At 43.9% G+C, this 21,361-nt stretch overlaps 1 protein-coding gene across 1 annotated transcript in view; it reads left to right on the plus strand.

Moving 5' to 3' along the window:
- Window positions 1–2,298: 2,298 nt before the first annotated feature.
- Window positions 2,299–21,361, plus strand: part of col24a1 (collagen type XXIV alpha 1 chain) — a gene marked incomplete at its 5' end in the record, with an annotated part of 106,599 nt that continues 87,536 nt past the window's right edge. Inside the window, 3 exons of the mRNA XM_080010460.1 lie at window positions 2,299–2,354; window positions 11,364–11,434; window positions 16,667–18,069. Of these exons, the coding sequence (XP_079866586.1) occupies window positions 2,299–2,354; window positions 11,364–11,434; window positions 16,667–18,069 (1,530 nt within the window). The remainder of the gene's footprint in view (window positions 2,355–11,363; window positions 11,435–16,666; window positions 18,070–21,361) is intronic.

A 21,361-nucleotide genomic window follows, 5' to 3' on the forward strand; every position in this document is an offset into this window, starting at 1 on the left:
TGCGGCTGAGGAACTGAACATGCTCCACCTGGGATTCCAGGCAGGAACTGCTGAGCCTCCCCATTGGCTAAACTGTAAACCATATGGGCTCCCCTTCACTTTGGGCTAAATTGAGAGGGACTGAGAACGTCGAGAGGAGGATGCTGGAGCGAGTGTTGGGGGTTGTGGGGTGGTCTTGGCCCACAGTGCTCTGTTTGTTCTGGGTTAATGGGTTAACCTGAATAGTGGTACGGGAACAGTGGAAGCGGGCTTAAGCCTGCTTGTTTGGAGTTAGAAGTTTGGCGGCCGTGATGTATGTAAAAGAAGCACCATCATCATTTTCGAAGAGGATACACAGTGTTGGTGTGTGAGGAAGGACCTTCAGGCGAGGGAATTTAGTCTGATATCAACTCTCGGTCTATAACCACCCCCACATATCAGCATCAATTCAAATGGGTCCGAAAGATTGTTTTACAAGGCTAAAGGCACAGAGAGGGAACACATGCACATTACGTGTTGAACTAGCATGAAGCTGGGCTGCACTGTATATTGTATTTCTGACCTACTGTATGCCTGAATATTTCCCAGATTCAACATATCTTTTACACCACATGTTCAAAGCTGTATCACATGGTGGTCTGTCTCCAACTTGTTTGTTATTAAGATTTTATGTCAGGAAGATGCAGTTAGGTTGGGAGGCCCTGTTTAAAGACTGCATTTTTCTGGATGCGGACCAAAGCAAATAAAGACCAGGTTGTGTTTTGGTTGGTCAACATAAAGTATAGTCTTCCAGCGTAGCATAGCCCCATACCAACAAACTGGACAAAATTAACTCCAACTTAAAGTGGCAATCCATGAGAATGTCTGCGTTGGATGGATTACGCTCCGAGTCCCAGAATCCCATTTGAAACGGTAACTTCTGGGTTAAGCCCTGTCATCGCCCTGAGATGGTCAAATAATTTTCTCGAAATCAAGATTTATGAATTCTTGATTCATCAATTCTGATTGATTGATTTTTTTTTTTTGTTCTTGGTCACTTAAGTGGGTTAAACATGTGACAAATAAGAAAAATAATCTTGATATATCTTGATAAATTCGATTTTTAACTTAATTTTACCTTCTCAGAATCTGAGTTTATTCTGCCAAGCACATTTTCATATAAACAGAATTTGTCTGGGTAAGGGTTGTTGAACAGTTGTTGTTGCTGTACAGTTAATTTGCATAAAGACAGATAAAAACTAAAATGGACAATAAAGAATATATCAATGTGATTCTATGCGTAGGATAAATCAAATGAAAAAATAATGATAAGGACTGAGAGGCAGAATGGTTGCTAGTGTTGGCAGTGGATATACTGTAAATATAGGTATCAATGGGCTATTTCTAGATATGTATACAATAATATTGGCATGGATAACGATTGGACGAGTTTGTCGAAATTATTACAATGTTATTACTCAATTATCACTATCTCAACAATGACCGAAGTCTAAGCTGTTACAACTTGTCGCAATGTTATTACTATATTATTACAACAACGTCCAAGTTCTCAAGTTATTACAATGGCCTGGAGGTACGCAATTAAATACAAGCGCAAACACAAAAATAATGGAAAAAACGTAGAAAAACTGAATCAATAAAAAAAAAAATACACAAACATAATATAATATAATGAATATATATTGGATACTTAATGACGAATATGGACAAGAGCGCTCAAAAAGGTGGTGCTGGTCCCTGGTGGCGTCAAAGAATAAAGTGAGCGCGGGCCCTGCAAGTGATCGATTGCGAGCCGGAGGGGAGCGTCGATTCCACCCGAGGAAGCCCTATCTAGCCGATCTGTGACGTCACCAGGGGGTAATTGGTGAAACCCAACACCGCGCAGCCCGGTAGGAGCTGGGCTTGGGCGAACAGGCTCCTCCAGCATCAGTGCAAGTCCCGGCACATTGCAGGAGCCAGCGCCCGGAGGTCGAAGGGATCTTGCATGGCCGCTTTGTGCTGGAACACCACTGCGATCATCCATTGATTCTTCTATGTCACCATTGCGCGCAGCCTCTCCACCGCACAGGGCTGAGGAGCGGGACACAAGTCCCAGAGTAGTGGAGAAGAAGTGGACAATGAGGAGATCCTGAGGTGCCGGTGCTTTTTCTTTTTCTTTTTCTTTTTCTTTTTCTTTTTCTTTTTCTTTTCTTCCATTCCCAATTTATCCCCCCCCCCCCCCTCTGGTTGCCTCCAAGGGGTTTCTCCCATGAGCCGGTACCCTCCTGCGTGGAATTCTGTTTTCACCCAGATCTCTGCTGCCTGGACAAATGCAGACAAATGAATTTAGGAGCCCAACGGACAAGGAGTGGACACGTTTCTCCCACTGCAGCAACGTAAGTGGACACACTGGCTTTTAAAATAAACCTCCCAGACTTTATTTTTTGTTGTTGCTGGTGCGCATTTGGCGCAGGGGCTGCGCAACAGCAGGTTTCATTCTAAAGGGGAATGAAGAAGAGATCGGGCTGCGTGTCGGCCGGACTCGTTCCCTCCTCGTATTGTTTATTTTACCTCGTGATAAAGTCATCGATCGCAACCCGATTGAGACGCGTGGGAGCCCCAACCCTCTTGGCTTTGACCTCGCCACAAGGGCACGCGGCGCACACGATTTCTGTGGAGCCCCCGTGGACTCAGCACCACCGTGACAGATATGAACCTTCTCATCCTCGTTGTGTTTTTCAATCGAAAGAAAGATGGAAAAATAATGCGGTGGTGAAAAATAAGTGCAAATAATCAACTCTCAGACTTCCAACACCCAATTGATCGGCCCTTCGCCCAGGTTTGGAGTGTAGAAACCCCCTTAAACGTAATTATACCTCTGCATTCCTCATGGAAGTGAGCATTATTGACATCCAGAGTGTGTTTTTTTGCTTTCCTGTTATATTTGTCCAGGTCAGCCCAAAGTGCACACACTGATCCCCACACACGCTACACGATTCGATGAAGATCAGTTGGGGATCACAGTTTATTTAATTATAAAGTTTTGTCCCCAAGAAAAAATAAAGTGGTCCTAAAATGTTTTTGTTTTTTTTTGTCATTGGAAAGGAAAAGCAAAGTCCCTTTTGGGGCTAGTGGGCTCACCGTGAACAAGTGTGGGCTCCTATGAATCCACTGAGAGAGTCAGTGTGTATGCACCAGTGGCTAAGTGACATGCGAGACAATCACCCACTGTTCAAGACACTGCGGCTCCGTGGCTGCCAGAGGCTTGGACACACACTTGACTGGAGGCTCACTGCCTGCCCAGCACAAATTCTTATGCTCTCTGGGTACAGGCTTTAATAATAATGATGATAATAATTATAATAATAATAAAAGTAGTAGTAGCAATAATAATAATAATAATAATAATAATAATAATAATAATAATAAGCTGGGGATGATAAGATTGTGTGGTGGTGAGAGTTTACATGATATTTCCTTTTTTGGTCAGTTGATGTAGGGCTGAGCGATATGTCAATAAAATGTAGATATCGTGATATGAGACGAGATCTAATATCGTGCTGCAGGTAAACGTTTTCTCCGAGGCTGCATTTCAGTGAAGTTGCAGTGCAATTTTCTGAACTTCCCAGGCTGTTGTAGCTCTTCTAATGCAGCGCCTCCACCAGCTTGGTCATCATTTTCTACAGTATTGTCAAATGATGAAAATCAAGGTGTTCGTCCAAAAATGTCGAAGTATCTGATTTAGTCAGTATCACCCAGCCACAAGATTGAGTCATTGTAATGTAGCAAATGAGATGGATCAGAGATGTTGGCCGGAATGGAAACATTGATTATGTTGTTGTAAATGCTGGTTAAATTCTTGTTTGTATCATGCCTCAAAAACATCTGCTATGTATCATGGGCCATGGAGGTGCTCCCCATGTTGTGTTTGGCAAACCACTGTTTGGTGATGTAGCTGCTTGGCTTTGTCAGCAGGAATTCACATCAGTTGGCTCACAAGTGCCGTTCAACTTTTAAGTGTATGATGGTCAATTATATCTTCGTGCCTACATGTCTATAGTAATGTACTGCAGCAGTATTGTATTTGATGGTCATACCGTGGCAGTTAGTCTGAACGGAGGTCAAGCATTGCCAGCATTGTGCTACAGTATGTAGTGTAGGCCACAGGCAAGGTGACCTGACACAGCAAGTGAAGAGATATAGACAGTGCCTCCAAGGAGGTATACAATATGTGTCCCCCCCCCCCTGAGAAAGTCAGGATCACAGTAAGTTATTTCCATAATATATTCAGTCTACAGACGATAAAGGTCACCAATGAACAATAAGCCATATCTATTATTACCTTCCGATAATCTATTGGGCTGGGTTTTGGAAATTCTCGCGTCAGAGTCTTGGTAGATGTCTTCAGGCGAGATCAAACAAAACCTCATTGAAATGAGGCTTTGGAAATAAAGGGTATGATTTAACTCCTCACGTATTTTTTGTTTTTTTTTGCCCGGGGGAAAGTGGAAACAGTTTAATTAGACGTCCCGATCAAGGTGTGTCCCCAGTTGATGGTGTGGTTCCCGTGCTGACGACACATAGTAGGCAGCGTTGTGGCTGCAACCGCGTATCCGATACGGAGTCAAGCTTCCAATTTTTCTTGGGATCTGGTGTAACTCGCCCAACATCTTAATCCTGTTTGACAATCTGTATTAACTGAGGAGGATCACAGAAGGTCTGCTTCTCTTGGCAGTAGACTCAACCTCCTTAACTATGCTCACACCACTGTCTGCGAGGATTCTGTCTGCTCTGCGCAGGGTGGTGTTTTAAACCCTCCTAACATCTGCAGGGTCCCCCCCCAGCAACAGGAAAAGGGCAAACCAATAAAGGCTGGTGGAGGTTTACTCACAGCCCTTTGTCTGCTTGCTGTCTTGTGCACTAAGTCAATCTTTACTCTGGTCTACAATGACCTCTTGACTCCTGAGACCATTCTGTGTGTTTTTCGGAGAGGGCGGCCAGCAGAGCCCACAGCCATGCTTGGTCTGCAGAACGGGAGCTTGGAACACCATGTAGGCCCTGTTTTACTGAGCCAGTGTCTTGGTAAAACGGCACCGACGTGAATCAGCATTAATGTCATTCAGCCTCGTACAAACTTGGATAATCCTAAACCAATTTGGTGTGATAAGGTAGAAATCCCCTTGAGTATTTAAGAGCGGATTTCTTTGCCCATTATTCAAGATTTTAGAGCCAAAAGTTGGTCACTTCCATAGGTCTTGTCTGCACCGCAAATGATGATCTCTAAGCAGGCACTTGAGACCTTGACCGTGTTGGCCTGCAAATTGTGGCCTAATGGCCATTTTGGATATGGGAAGAAGATGAATCAGCTCAATACCTCCATAATGAAGTCATGATGAACTAGGGACAGGTGTCTGGGATGAACCGCGGCCAATTGTAAATTGGCTGACAACCAGTGATCCATTCACATCCAAGAAAGTTATGGCCGCAGCCTGTGTCTGAAGATGTAATGGCACCAGAACTGAATACCTGATTAACAAGGAACTCAAAGTAATTTTCCTGGAGAGAAATCTCACCTTGTCGTTATTTAGGACGGTGGAGGGGGGTGTGTGTTAGGCCTGGATGACTTATCCTTTGGTGATTTGAGTGAAATCTATTATTTAGACAACTGTTTCAATTTGTGCTATGGAATAGAACTACATCTAACATTAGACCCATAAGGGCATATAAGGCTGGAGGATAGAGAAATACTTTGGGTCTAAGTATCGGCAGGGAAATATGGAACCCTAAATATATTGATATTTCTTATGAATTCAGTTACCCATGTTGAATAATCCACTTTAGGCTCATCAAATTGAACAATATGATAATCTGAAGTGTAATATCAGATAAAGCTTGTCATGTTATTAATATAGATTGACATTGTGCATGTATGACAATATCTTAATTTCATGATGATAGTAGGTCAAACTCCAATACCCAAACAAATACTTATATTTTTTATAAGAAGTCCCTAAAAAAATCAAATTGCTTTGTGCTGGAAGCTCATATTTACTTTATTCATCGTCAATTAAATGGTATATACTGCAGGTCTTTACCTCAGGTTTGGTTTGGCTTTGCACTGCATATTTCTTTTCGCATACTGCGCCTGGGGAGCAGCTAAGTGTCTTGCTCAAGGACACGTCAGCATGCTACCAGGAGGAGCTGGGGCTTGAACCGGCAATTTTTTCCCCATGTCCACTAAAGTTTTAATATTCCAGTTGCTGGATTAAGCAGCTTTGCATGGTTCGATTAAGCAGCTTTGCATGGTTCGATTAAGCAGCTTTGCCTGGTTCGATTAAGCGGCTTTGCATGATTTACATGGTTCCATTAATGGATTCGGTAAGTGGGCCACTAAATCAGACATGTAAACATTATGTTGTGAACGTTACTACTCACAGAATAACACTCCGACAATGAATTTATGGAAACCCATTGGTACTTATGAGGATTGTAAACAGAACTGAAGTGGGTTTGCTCCGGCTCGCCAAGTAAAATTAACCACTTTGCCTTTCCCTCATTTGAATTGACCATTGTTAGGCATCCAAGCTAATTTAAGGGAAGAAAAAAAGTGGTATTTCTTGTTACTGTGGCGATTCATTGGAGCAATGGGTTTTAAATTGTGATTATTTATAGTCCGGACATGGGACCCACTCCCCACACAGTGGTATTTCCCTTAGTCAACAGTGCGGTGTTTGGGGAGCTTTGTCTTTACTTTCAGAGGACCCTTCAAACCCCCGAGACTGGAGAGCGTGGCTTCTCTGTCCTGTCACTCTGACACTGATTGATTCTCTGCAGAGATTTTTTATTTTTTATTTTATTGGATATATATATATATATATATATATATATACATATTTTATTTTAAATGTATCGTAAATATATATATATATATTTTTTCTTCCAATTTGTGTATGTATGTATGCATGTATTTATTTATTCATTTATGTATGTATTTTTTTTCAATTAAAAAAAAAAAGACATTGAAAACATTTTCTTAAAAAAAGACTTTAGTTCCTTTACGTAGTTGCATGCTGAAGACCGTGGTAGACTCCCATTATACATTTGATGTTTTTGGATTCGCCCGTGGCTTTAATGTCTTGTGTGCGATTTCCTTCCTCTCTGCCCCTTCCCTATTTACCACGTAATCAGAAAAGAAGTGTAATTGGATCTGAAAGTTATTAGCTCACTGATTAGTTGCGTATTGTCTGCCCTTGGCCTTCCTATATTAGAGTCAATCAAGCCGTCCTGACATCACAATGGGTCGATATTTGACACCCAAACCAGAAGAATTGGCAAAAGGGCACTGGAAACATTTCCACCAGTTGTTTGCGACGTCATAATTGCGTTACGCGAAGTGCTGAGGCGCCGATCCCGGTCCTGTTGGGCGGCAGGCCTTTCTGGAACACCGTAAATAGCTCTGAATAGAGAGAGACAGGCGGACAAACAGTCAGTCAGACAGACAGGCAGACAGACGGACAGGACCTTCTGGATTAGCATCAGATGGCCTGGGAGAGGGGATGTTGTGAGTTATATTTAGTGGTTATATATTTTTTGCCAAGATTTTAGACGATCCACCTCCTCATTGGCTCCACAGATGAATGATCGCATTCATATATATTCCATTTCTCTCTCTCTCCCCCTCCCACCCCCCCCCCCCCCACCTCTCTCTCTCTCTCTCTCTCTCTCTCTCTCTCTCTCTCTCTCTCTCTCTCTCTCTCTCTCTCTCTCTCTCTCTCTCCACCCCCCTCCACCTCCCATTCCTTTTTCCTGCTTGGCTGGTGTGTGGCTATGTTCCTCGGCCATGGAATGTCACACCAGTTTCTCGATGGCGAACAGGTGACAGGGCCCGTGTTGTTCCTCCTCGACGTCTCTTTCTTTCTCTCTGTCTCTCCCTGTCTCTCTCTACCCCTTTGTCACGTTGCTCAGGGAAAAGTAACAGGGCGACCTCTCGGTGGGGACGACGGCTTGTGTGGGGGCCCCCCACACAAACACTCCTACAAGTCCTTAGTGGAAGTGTCCAAGTAGCATAATCCACTAACAAACAACTTCATGTCGCAGCAACCGTTCTGTTTTTTTTGTTTTTTTGTTTTTTTTCTATCCGTCCATCCCTCAGTGTGGGAGATGGGGTGATTAGTGCTTGGGTCAGCGTATGTCATTGGTTCATAAAAAGAAGAAGCGAGACCACCGTCTCCCCCTGTCTTTTAAAACTGCCGCCACACTTATTTGAGTCGTAACAATCGCCACGTTAACTGCCAGACGCCCTTCCCCTGAAGTGTTGGCCGCAGATGTTGCCGTTTTCAGAGTCGTCTGTCAACTTGACTGATTGGGTTTGAATGTACAGTGTGCTTCCCTGTACCGACAACATACTCATAATAATCAGTCATTAGAATAAAAAGGACCTAAAGGCACTTGCAGACAATAAAACGCACATACCTTTTTTTTTTTTTTCTTAGTCTACATTTATAGGTTATTAGTCAGTATAGATGTCAACTGGGGTCGATTTGCCCTGTAAAAGTGTTGTTTGGGACCTTTGTAGAGACATACAGAAGTTCCCCGAGACACCGCCTCTCAAACCTATCTAGAATTCAATGACAATTAAATAGCAATAATAGGCAGTTCATTTCGTCACTTTCTTCCTGGATGAAGCCAGCGAAGATGAGCAAGCGTGTCATTTTTACCACAATGTATGTCCCTGTCTTTCAGATATGTCATCTGTACATCGGTACATGAATCCTGGAATATGTAGGCAGTCTTCTTACGGGGTCAGACACCAAAAAAGACTGAATCGCCGGGGTAGATCGTCCACTTAGTCCACAATAGTTACGTTCTAATATGTGCATTGGGTTTATTGTCGGGCGGCAGACACGACGATTGAGGAAAGGCAGAGTAGGACAAGGTAGTGGTTGGATACGTTGGATGATTTAAGGGTGGCATATATTTCTACAGGCCAGGGGGTCACTTGTACAACGCCAAGTCATAGCTCCTTGACACAATAGCACCCTTGTACTGTATGTCTCTAAAAAGGTCTTAAACCACACTTTTGACGCGCGTGGAACATTAGAATAGGCTTATGTTGTGATATTTCTCAAAGCATTTGTGCTTAAAAGGCTAAAAGGGGGGCCATTGGCCATTTGGTTTTAGGAAAAAAACCCTATACTGTTGACATTGCATATGTCCACAAGACATCTCCATATGACACTGCAAGTGTTTATTTCTTTGCTGTCTTTGTGCTGAACATGGTGGAGGGTGCCACCTAGGGGTGGCATTAATGGGAGTAGGGGGTCATCAATTTAAGGACAAATGCCTTGACCATTAGAGGTCATGATATTTTGAAAGGTCCCGAGAAAGTGGTATTAGCCATAAATTATTTGAATAAGAGGGACCCTGAAGGGGACTAAGTTTGAAAAGCGCTGGATAGAAAATGTAAATCAATTGTAAATGGCTAATGGGGGTAGTTTTGTAATCCAACCTTGTTAGGACATTCCAGATCTCAGTTTCATCCCCTTTACATCTCCTCGATTTGCCCCCTTTACCTTGAGTTTAATTTCTGGTGGCTTTGTGAACGATATCTGAGGGTTTTTTTTACATTTGATATGTAACTGAACTCAGTATAGTTTCAGAAAGTTTTGGATAGTTAGGGGCACCATGGGATCCGATGGCTGCAAACTCACCAGATGCATTTGAAAAGTTGCCAGATGGAAACGGGTTGTCTGCGCAGGGCGCCATTCACTCCCTGTCCCTCCCTCTCTCTTCTGACATTATATCCCTCGATGTTCTAAAGCTGAATTTCCATATAATTGTCTATGCAATTACCATCATTTAAGCCCCTTCAAAAGGTTTTCTGAAGACATCCTGCAGTTTGGGAGAAAAAATACGAGGTGATTATTATACGACGGTGAATTATGTAAATACGAAACGATAAACCTCACTTAACGAGACAGGTGTTAGACACAGTTATGTTTTTGTACCACTTCACAATCTTTCAACAACAGAAACATCTAAATATGAGAAACATTAAAATATGAGAAATTCAACATGACAGCGACCATATTACAGGGCTGAATATAAGCCAATAATGGTGTTCATCTGTATCTTTGATGTAGAAATATATTCTATGGGAATACATATAAGATAGTCAATTAACAGTGCAATTAACCTAGTTAATGTGTTGTAAGCATTATAAGTATTGGGGTTTAAAGATTATGAAAGATTATGTTATGTTTTCATTAACTTCACGGTATCTTTTGTTCTCTACAAACCGCCTGCCACACGCCGGCCGAGCGGCGTTTTCAAGGCCCTCCGACACAGAGACGCAGGCAGAGATGTTGAAAACACACCAGTTTATTGTAGAGAGTGGGCAAGATGTAACAAGCCGGGAGCAGATGAACATATCATGACAGAGGCTCCCCCTGTGTGTGTGTGGCGATGGGCGATTTATTTGTTGCCCCTTGATTGCTCTGATGAGCAACAGGTGTACAGCCACCCTGTTCCTCGATTACCTAGACCCAAGACAGGTGTGACTGCTTAATCCATTGGGCTGCTTAATCCATTGGGATGAGGTATCTTTAATTTATTTGCACATGTTCTAATCATTAATGTTAAATAAGTGACAATGTCACAATGAGACGGAACACTACAGTGACAACATCATCCCACTTTTCAATATAGTCACGTTTTAATAGAAACAACTCAAGTGCAATGTCTCTAAAGGGTGCTCTGCACCAAAAGTCCTACCACCTGCGGCTGCGAGGTAAAACAGCTCCGACCCTGTGCTGTTATAAGGCAAATGCTGGAATCGTCTCTAGAAGAATTGACAACATTCTCTCGACATGTATTGGGCTGATTGATCGATTTTGACGTGGGGACTCTGAGAACTTAAATAGAAAGTCCCAACAGAGCAGGCAACCAAAATCTAGCCACTAATGAATGGACACAATTGTCCTGCTACAAAGAAATGCTATAGGCTACTGGGAAATAAAGCCAAGAAGATCACCTGCGCTCTGCTCTCCATACACACAAGGCTGAGAGATCATCTGAGGTATTTATTACAGCATGCACACAATCGCATGAGCTGTCCTGGCGCAAAAATGTTTTCTTTACCCTATGGATTTTTCTGGATGTAAGCGTGTATCGCGGTGCTGTGCTACAGTAACTGGGGAAATGAAATATCATGTCTTCTCAGAAAGCTCTGCACTCATGAGCATAATGCCTCACTGATAGACATTATTACTATTGACTTTACAGTGTATCGTCTCCCCTTTTTCTGAAACAAACTTGTACGTGTGTGTTTGTGTGTGTGTGTGTGTGTGTGTGTGTGTGTGTGTGTGTGTGTGTGTGTGTGTGTGTGTGTGTGCGCGCACCTCTAGGTGGAACTTCCTCCTGCTCCTGTCAGTATGCGCAGCAGTGTTATCTGCAGAAGAAGACTACCTAGCAAAAGGTAAACAGCCGAAACACACTGTATGATATATTGCATCAATCTGGATCGTTTTATATGAACCCCACTGCAAAAAAACATACGCACATCAGGATTTAGCACGCGTTCTAAAAGCTATGCGCTTACCTTTGGGCCGACCTGCACTTGTCTGAGAGAAGCACTTCTGTCATGTCTTTGACAGAGATTGCATTAGATCATATCTCTTTGCCTGGATACCTACCTCTGATCTTACCCCTTCAGCCTTGTTATTCGTGGAACACAACAACTACTTGTCAAATTTATATCACTTTGGGCCTCAACTTGTAGATGGTCAAAGAACTGGCTGACTCAGGTACCTCACTTTGAAAAAGTGTCATCCATTAAGCTGTCACGAAGTATGGATGATTGACGAGAAGTTGCCAATTGTGGTAAAGGCCAGTCGAAGTCTTTCGATTTTGATGTTTAACTGAGAAACCAATAGTCCACCCATTGGAGTCTAGGTATTTTGATTCCCATTTACTGTACAGTAGTTCCCTCTCAGGAGCCATATTTAACGGCTCTTTGTGTCACGGTCACAGTAGATTTTAGCAGCAGCTGCATACAGCAGTTCCAACTACTTCCCAGTTGTTTTCTTTTTTTTTCATGGCATGTCTGCTCTTGCTCTATTCGGGTTCTCAGAATGCAGGCAGGGCAGCGCAAAAAAAAATGAAAGATCTCTCTCCTTTCCCCCTTGTTTTCTGTCTTAAGGTCCATTAGGACGAGGCTTTTAAAAAAGTCACGTGACACAAGCTGTTAAAGTGTTTTGCCAATGGTCAGGAAGTGGTGTCCGAAAGGGCTTCATTCTCGCTATTTCAACACTGCAATGTGGGGACAGGGGAGCCTATACGTACCTAGAGCCTTGTTCATCAGAACCCCAGACAAATGACGGTCAATAAGGACGACTGACATGTCTGGTTGACTGTACGTGGAATAAATATACATACTAAATCAATCCAAGTGGTTTTCATTAATTTCCCACAGAAACAGTCACTTGAATGTCATGTATTAGTAGCTTAAGCTGCTTTCATACATGCAATGTCCGACAGTGTGACCAACAACTGACAATGACCTGATTCTCCAGACATTGTCTGGAATTGCCCTTTCACACATGTAGCACACAACAGGGAGATTGTCTGTGTCAGACGCTTTCACAACTACTGGAAATAAACTGTTTGGTTTAGACGAGAGTTTTAGCACACCCAAGATGGCGGACGGGCTACCGATTTATCTTTTTTGGCGTTAATACTCCATGTATTTGGATGTAATATACATTAAAGAGTGGAATGGAATGTAAAGGAAAGCAGAAAGGAGTACGAAGCAGCCACGCTCGTGCACGAAGATTTGCACGAAGGTAAATGACTGGCGCATGATAGAGACATCATCAACACGCGACGCGCCCACCCGCTTGCTGTGAATGATCCGGACAATCACCTGCTCTTTTCACACATACAGCTCAATCGGACATTACACAGACTTTGTACTAGGGTTCTGGCTGGGTAAAGTCCGGGTTATGTCCAGTCCAAATGATTTGGACATTTGCGTTCACACATACAGCTCCTCCAGGTAATGTCCGGATAATTTCAGATGCACAGAGCATGTTTGAAAACAGCTTTAGATTATCACAAATTTTAACATTAAAATACACCTGGACATCAGATAATATCTATGTGAGGATCTGAGTCCTGTCAGGGGACTTTAGCAGGGAGCCATAAAATTTAAATATCTCAATGTTGCGTTATTAGGCGAGTTACTTTGCACTTTCTTTTCAGTACTTTTGCACTGCCAAAAGTGCGGTTAAGGGCATTCTGGATAAGTGAGGTGTTAATAAACGGGTGTCATACTGTATTTACAGTAGGAATCAGTGCTGATCCTGGCCCTTGATGGCCACACATACCCTCCATTATGCGATTTATTTTTCCTTTGCAACAACTTGCCTCTACTCATGAACGAACATTGTAAGATGAAAGTGAGGAAAGCTCTCCTACCTGCCTCTGGTCGGCTTCTGATGGGGAAAGATGGTCGCACCAGGTGTGTGGGTATTGTTTTCTGATTGGCACTTCTCTGGGAAAGCGCCAGAGGTGTCATGACATCACAGATTACGTATGGGGGAGAAATTTCAATTGTTTCCATTTTTTTGTCAGCATTACCCTGATGTTTACTAGCCTTCTCTCAAAGTTCCCCTCCAAGCGAAAGCGTATTGGGGGCTTTCTCCCTTCCCCTCACATCTATCGCTCTTGATCACGATCCGTGCGACGATCAATCCATCATAACCTAGGGGAGGAAGAGGAATGCTGTCTTCAGGTAAGAGACAGGTTAATTGGAATCTAGTTTGATGTTACCACAGGCAAAGAATGTCAAGGACGTCTTGGTGCGTGCTTGGATCTGCGGCCGGTGGATAGGACTTTTCCGACAGGTTTCTCATCGTCTTTGATTTGACTATTTGCTCCTCTCTGTGGCTCTCCCATTGTCACCCAAAAAGGACTCTGCAGCAGAAATTTTTTTGGTGGTCGGGTGTCTTTCAGTTTACGGTCAATAGCTGACAGCCGAAATGACAAACCGCTTTCAAAAAACTGCTAACTGCTTTTCAAAAATGCGAGCTCTTCCCCTGGCTTTGTGGTGATGAGAGACCTCAGGTGTGGGAGTTGAGTTTGTGGGGGAACAACATGTAGTGGTTATACCAGATGTGACTTTTAAATAGGAAATTGAGGTAATTTTTTGTGTAACTGCCAAACAGTAAACCCTACCTCCTGCTGGTTGCCGCGATGAAATTGGCAAGCCCTCAACATTACTCTGGTACTATTTTTACACACATAGATGTATTTATTCTTGTTAGGGAACTATATATTCATATATAATATGGTTGTAGCTAGTTATAGTATATAGAAGGTGGGATGATAAGAAGGCTGTATTCCTTGTCCCCTTATTGGAAACCCTTTGACAAATGTCAGTAATGCGTAGCTTTTTTTTGACAACTTTTGAAAAGTTGTCCGTCTCCCTCCCCTCTGCACGTCTTCGTAAGTGCTTCCATATGGAAACGCTACGCATGCAAAGGTAGACCTGAGCTGTCATGTGGAAGCTCCTTCCCACATTTCCGCTGTCAACATTTTTACGTTTTTCATGGCGGCCTAAGTTATTGGCTGTCTGATTTGACCCTTAACCAAGGTGTAACGGTCAAATGGTCACACATATGTGGCTTGCCTGGATCGGCCGTATTAAAGCTTTAAAAAAAAAGAAAGTTATTGGTTGTTTGGTAATGGTTTTGTTTCTGTCTTCCCATTTTATTATACCGGTGAACCCATGATGAACCCCCTGTCAACATTTCTTTTTCGCTCTATGTGGAAAACCGCAAACAAAAGGAGCGAGTGAGCATATTTTTGCAGGAGTGGAGTCACTTTGTGCAGCTCCGTCCTTTAATGCTCGGTCATTAAACCAGTCTTTGGCAGGAAGCGGCCTAAATCGGCGAAAGAGTCTCTTCAAAGGATGCCGGCGTCTCCGAATTAGCGATGAAAATAGCTTCAGTGCTGCTCCTCCCTTTGGGATATCCCGTCCAAAACACACACACACAGGCATGCATGCTTGCTCATAAACATTGTAAATAGACACACACACACACACACACAACGCAAACACACATATGCACGTCCAAAGACTTTAAGACCTCTTCTATTTCCTGGAACCCATAGTACTACTGCCTCTGTCTGCCAGCACACGCACATGTGCACATACTTACCCGCTTTCAGACACAGACACACACACACACACACACACACACACACACACGTGCGCGCGCGCACACAGACACACACACACACACACACATACACACACTTTATTTCAACCCAATTTATTTCGAATGCATGTTTGTGATTCCAGCCCATCCATGTCATCATTTGACATATTGTGTCATTTACACATTTTTCTGAAGCTTTTGTTGAAAGTTCCAATATACCAGTATGAGACATATAAGACACATTTCCCCTCCAGCTTAAAATCCATTTTGTTAACCATTTCACTGACAGCGGCCCGGTTTAAGTGCTGCTGCACTCCAGTGTCGGTTTGCCAGACATAAATTCTGTTTTTAAGAATTACCTGCCAGCGAAGGGAACCGACCGACTGGGTCGTGTGGAACGAAGGTGCTGTCATGAATCTGCAATGGCAGCTTGATTCAATATGTCTGTGTGGACTAGTTCGCTTTGCGCTAAAGTACAGTACTTCCCCAACCCGCCCCACAGCCCTCTGCTCGTTCATCTGGGCCCCAGCTGCTTCTCAGTACTCATTCCAGGAGAAAAACAACAAGCTGGCAGTGCCGAGTCTGCAGTGAGGATGTACGGTGAAACTGTGATGTATGGGTTGCTTTAAAGAAAATAAAAAACCTTTATCTTGTGAACCATTGACAAATGCCCATATTCAGAAAGAATACTCAAGCATTGACATTAGCTTTTGAAAACTTTCTTATATGCATTTTACATTTGTGTCGGCCATTTTTCTTTTCAATCACTGCCCCTCTTTTGTACTAGTGTTGAGTCTAGCCCGCTATTTTTTTAGGGTATTGAGTGATCTCAAAGAAATCAACTTGCAGTCTAAAACCTTGTCGTCTAAGGCGCTTTTTATTTGACTCCCAAGTTCTCCCAATTTGCCTGTGATTTTGTTCCAATCTGATTCTGATTCATTTCTTGGTACAATAAAAAGTGCCAATATCACTTACTTATGCTCTGAGAATCTTTTTCCTCTCAAATGAATGATATACTTTCTCAGTGATGATGATCTGGATTGGTTAGAGCGTACTGACAGTGTTGTTTTCATATTGCCACATTCACGCAGCTTCCAGAAGCAATTACAGTGAACAATATAGGCTTTTATGTTGTATATGTTCACATGCAACCTGCTCGGGTTTGGGCACTCACTGCAAAGTATCTGAAGCATCTGGTGTCTTGTCAAGTGATGTTGGTGTTTTGTTTTCCTCCGACAATATTTTACCTTGAATTTCACACCGCTTCGGAACAGCCTTATTTTTGTTGAGTTCTTCTGCCATGATCATTTTATGCAGTGCAAAAGGCACCCAGATGTCTGAAAACCGCAATCTCTGTCGTTCACAAACATTAGCATGAGTTATGTAATCATTCAGTCAGTCACTTTTCTAACAATTTGTATGATAGTAAAGGGTCTTTACCGTCATCTCAACCTGTTTCACTTACTTATGTCTTCTCTCTTCCTCAGGAGTGGATGTCCTGTATCGGCTGGGGCTCACAGCCCAGAGCAGCAGAGACACTCCCAACGAGGGGACCGACTCACCTTCCTCCTCTTCCGCCATTTATGCCACTCCTCCCTCGCCTCCAAACCTCCTTCCCCCAGGATCAGGGGTTACACTCGACCCAACCTCCCTCTATGAGGCCCCCGTGGGCAGCCTGTTCCCGCTGGAGATCGGCGATGAGTTCTCTGTGGTGGTGAGCTTAAGCTCCTGGCGAGCAAACAATGCTTTCCTTCTCAGTGTCAAGGATGGCAGGGACCGGGTGCGTTTTGGCATTCAGCTGCTGCCACGCAGAGTGGTGGTCTACACTGCCGAGAAAGCCTCTGTCTACTTCCCCTACGACTGGCAGGACGGACGCCAGCACTCCTTTGCGGTCGGTGTTCGTCCACGCTCAGTGTCTTTCAACGCGAACTGCGGGACAGTGAACAAGCGCGAGCAGACCCTAGGCAGGCCTCAGCCGCTAGGGGATCCCACGGGTCTGCTCACCCTCGGAAGGATGAACTCCAAAGCAGCCCCTTTCCATGGTCATATCTGCCAGCTGGATATCTACCCATCCGCCCAGGCTGCCGCGCATTACTGTAATTACCTTAGAAAACAGTGCCGGCTGGCTGACACTTTCCGATCAACCTTGTCCCCTGTTGGACTGGATTTTGAGGCAAATGACCGCCCTTCAGAACCTTTGATAGAGTCCCCTTCTTCTCAGACTGGAGCGGCCCACACCCATCAGACCCCCACAAATGCCCAAACATTCTCTGAACAGTCCCCAGCCATCCCGCTCACACAGTATTCAACCCTGAGTCCATCAGTACAACCTCATCTTGGGGGCCAGAGCCAGCTGCCCCTGATGGATGCCCTTGTTCACTCGACCACACCTTTTCTCTACTCTGACAGACCGGCACCCTCAACCACCATGAACAGGCTGGCAGCAATGGGCCTATCCGATAGGACTACCATGTCTGCTACCACCAACTTGCTAGTATCAGGTACTGAACAGCCCCATGATCAGTCTGATAACAGCACTGAGGAGGACGGTAGCTCTGGAAGGCCGCAGAACCCAGGTGCCACCCCGTTTCTAATCTCCCCAGTCAGACAGAGTCATGTGAAGGAGGGCCTCAGGAACACCTCCAGCATAAATGCCAGGGAATCAAGCCCCCATCCACGACTTAGCGACCAGCTCCAGGAGACTCAGGTGAGAGCCAACGGCACAACCCTGTACCGCCAGAACCAGCTGGATACCTCGGAGGAGCACGGCCCGGACAGCGGCTACGACAACGTGGACATAGGAGGCTACGACTATGGATATGAGGAGCCAGACTACTTCTACGACTATGAGGGGGGTTTCCTTGGCCCCAAAGGAGAGCCGGGTTCTCCGGTAGGTACTTAAAGTCATGTTTATGAATGATTATCAAAGCTTGGAGTGTGGCTGGGATGGCTATGAATGAGTAAAGTCACAGGTTAGTGCAGCGTTGCATGATGAACCAGGAGAATTACAATGCAAGGCAATCATGGGCAATTTACAGCTACATTATGCTGTAAGATTTAGCTTCATTACACCCTTACAGGATGTATAAAAGAAAATATTTTGGCAGGTTGGTGTATTGATTTAGAGGTGTTGGCGTGTTCAAGCACTCTTTTTTCATGTATCAACAGGCGGTTAAAATAACATGTCAGTCCCATGCTGAAACACTGCCAGCTACTTTTGCTTGTGTGAGGAAGGATAACTCATCCTTAGGTTGAGAGCTATATAAAAAGAGAAAGAGGGGAAAATGGGCCGTCCGAGCCCATGACGTCAGCTTGCTGTTATAATAGCTCTGCTCCAGCCATAAGCCTGAACTCGGAGAACAAGCCTGCCACTCTCCATGTCTGGGCTCTTCATGCGTTGATTATGTTTCCATTAAAGTCAGATGTTTCAGATCTTTTGGTTTGTCCTGTATGAATGTTAGATGTGTGAATCTGATCCGCCAGAGTTTCCATGGCATTACCTCAGCTTCAAAATACCCATGGCCTTGTAGCTGGGCCATAACTTAGTTGTTGCAGCACGCCTTTCCATATAAGACAGAGTTTAATGCACTTCATTGTGCTTAGCGCTGTACAGCCTGGGGGGTATTCCCTAAAGGCTGATTACGCTGTAATCGAGGCTAAATCCCACTGGCCTGACCAACTCCTGGTATAAGAGGTTTCATAAGATCCCCCTTGAAAAGATGCTGGCTAGGTTACCACGGCAACATATGCCTTGGAGCGAGCCTGGTCGGGAGCAGGCTATAATAACCCCTCTCTCTATTATACGTATATAATAACCCCTTTATGAAAGGCACTGAATCACCTTTCAAAATAAACGATCTACGGGTAGTCTTCACTTAACGACCAAACTGTTTAACAACCGTTCAGACCTCCGAACGACTGCCCTCTGACCAGTCGCGCTGTGTGCGCGGCGTCTCAGCGTCAAGCGTATCATCTCATCACTTTCTCAGTCTCAGTCTGGTTCCCGCAGTCTGTCAGTATTCACTACACTAGCGTTCTCAATCTCCAAGACGGAAATATCGGTAAGGGGGCGGGTCCAGCCCTTAACTGATTGGCGCATCGCTTTTTTAACGATGTGCAGTTTTGTTGGAGATGTAGTTATGATATTCCGGGGCCAAGAAAGTACGAGGCTCATAAAACAAGTGTTTAATTGCATTGCAGGCTATGATATTAGTGGGACTGAACATCCCTCGGAGAAAAACGCAATTTAAGGAAACGCAATTTTATGTAAATTGAAGGTACAGCTCATGTACTTTAGATCAGAAACATTATAAACGATGTGTTTATGTGTTTGGTAATCGATTGCCAGGATGTTTTTCTGTCTTAATTAATATATTCAGCATTTTAGTAATCATAGGTTCAAATGTTCAAATATTATTTAAATATTGTTCCATCAGTAATTCTTGCTCTGTATATTTGAAGGACACGTCGCGTTCTGTATTGATCCTGTATTGAACTGCCTTCCGCTGACGCGTTGATCCTTTAAATAGCGAGAGCGTGCACGTACTATCTCCATCTGAAGCGGACTCCACCGAGTCAGACGGCTTTGGATGCGAGCGGCGTCCAGAGAACCCGCTCAGCTCAGACCTCCAGGTGCCGCCTTACGTAAGCAATGCAGGGGTGGGTTACCGCCGCCTAATCCTAGCGAGCTCTGGGAATACACCCCTGTTTCATGGCTCCCTTCTGTGGCCAGATTAGTCACAAATGAGCCGCGTTGTTTGTTCTTACCCGCTGTTTTCCTCGGTTGTTTGTATATGTTGGCTATTTTGACGATTCTGATACAGGGATGTTTTGAATGCAGGTTCAGGGGAAGGTCAGCGGCACAGCCTGTTTAGTTTGAACTTCAAAAGTCGCTTCTTTTCCCAGAGGAGAATATTTCACTTTTTACGTACACAGGCACATAACCACAAAGGCACAGTGGTGGGTTTAAGGCTGCAAGTGATCTCAGCCATATGTTGCATAGTTATTAAAAGCACTTTTCATCTCATTTTGTAATTGACTTGTAATTGCTTTGTAATTGATTTGCTCTGTAGAGAAATATATAGCTTATTTCTTTACAATAAATATTGTGTCAGCTACCTTTTACCTGTCAAAGTGTTTTGGTTGTGAACAACAATAGTAATGTGGTCGGTGGTTTAACTGTTGAGAAAACTGAAATGTAGTTTTTCTCACAGACCTTATCAAGGTGCAGTTCATAGTCGAGGAGGTTTTCTGACAAAACTACTAGTGATTGATAACTGAACTGTATAATAAGGAACTGTACAGAGGATGTTACAGCTGCTGCCACTGTTGTCTCCAACTGTGTAATTGTCATAATATTATATTATTTTGTATTTTATTAGCTTTTTATAGAGCTGTACTTTTTCTTGTCGGATAATGTTCAGGTGTCTACGCAGGCCAGTTGCAAATAAAATCATACTAAAAAGAAAAGTATTCCATTAGCGTGTGCCATAAAGGGGTAGTTGATGTAAGGTCTAAGTCTCTTCATTATTCTGAGATTTACGTGAGACGGCAAGATCAAGTTTGACTCAATATCTGATGATAAGGAAGCTTCGGAGTGAACGTGAAGCTGGCTTCAAAGACCAGGAGGGAGGAAGCGTGGACTTAAGTCATTCATCGCCTTCCAAATGCGTTTCCCCCTCTCAGAAGGGCTTCAGTATCACTCTGTTATTAGGGCTACCTATAGCAGACAGCTCACTTCCTGACGATATGCCACGGGGACCACTTTGGGGGCATCTGTGTAACTCGGTCCATTGTAAATTGCAAGTTAAAAAAACAAAAAACGGAAAAACTTTTTAATTCCTGCCCTCACTCTCAAAAATCAGCCACTTCGACCGGGCCCATTTGGAAACGATTGGCCATGGCCGTTCAAGCATGTGAATGTTATCATTCTGTTTCATGAGCGTCTGGGGGTCTTTCGGCCCCCGTTGTTGTGGGGAAGGCGCTCGTCTAGTCACAGTTTCCATGTATCCGAGTGTGGGAGTGTTGCAGAGGAACAAACAGCTGTTTCTTTCTCTCTCTTTGTCCTTCTTTCCCCCTTCTCATTCTCTCCATGTCCTTTTTTGACATTTTGCGCATAATAAACGATCGCCATGGCAACAGATGTTTTGGGCATGACCTCGGATGGAAGTGAAGGAGGCTAA

Source organism: Zeus faber (assembly GCF_960531495.2).
Source record: "Zeus faber genome assembly, chromosome: 1".
In the NCBI taxonomy this organism is placed as follows: domain Eukaryota; kingdom Metazoa; phylum Chordata; class Actinopteri; order Zeiformes; family Zeidae; genus Zeus; species Zeus faber.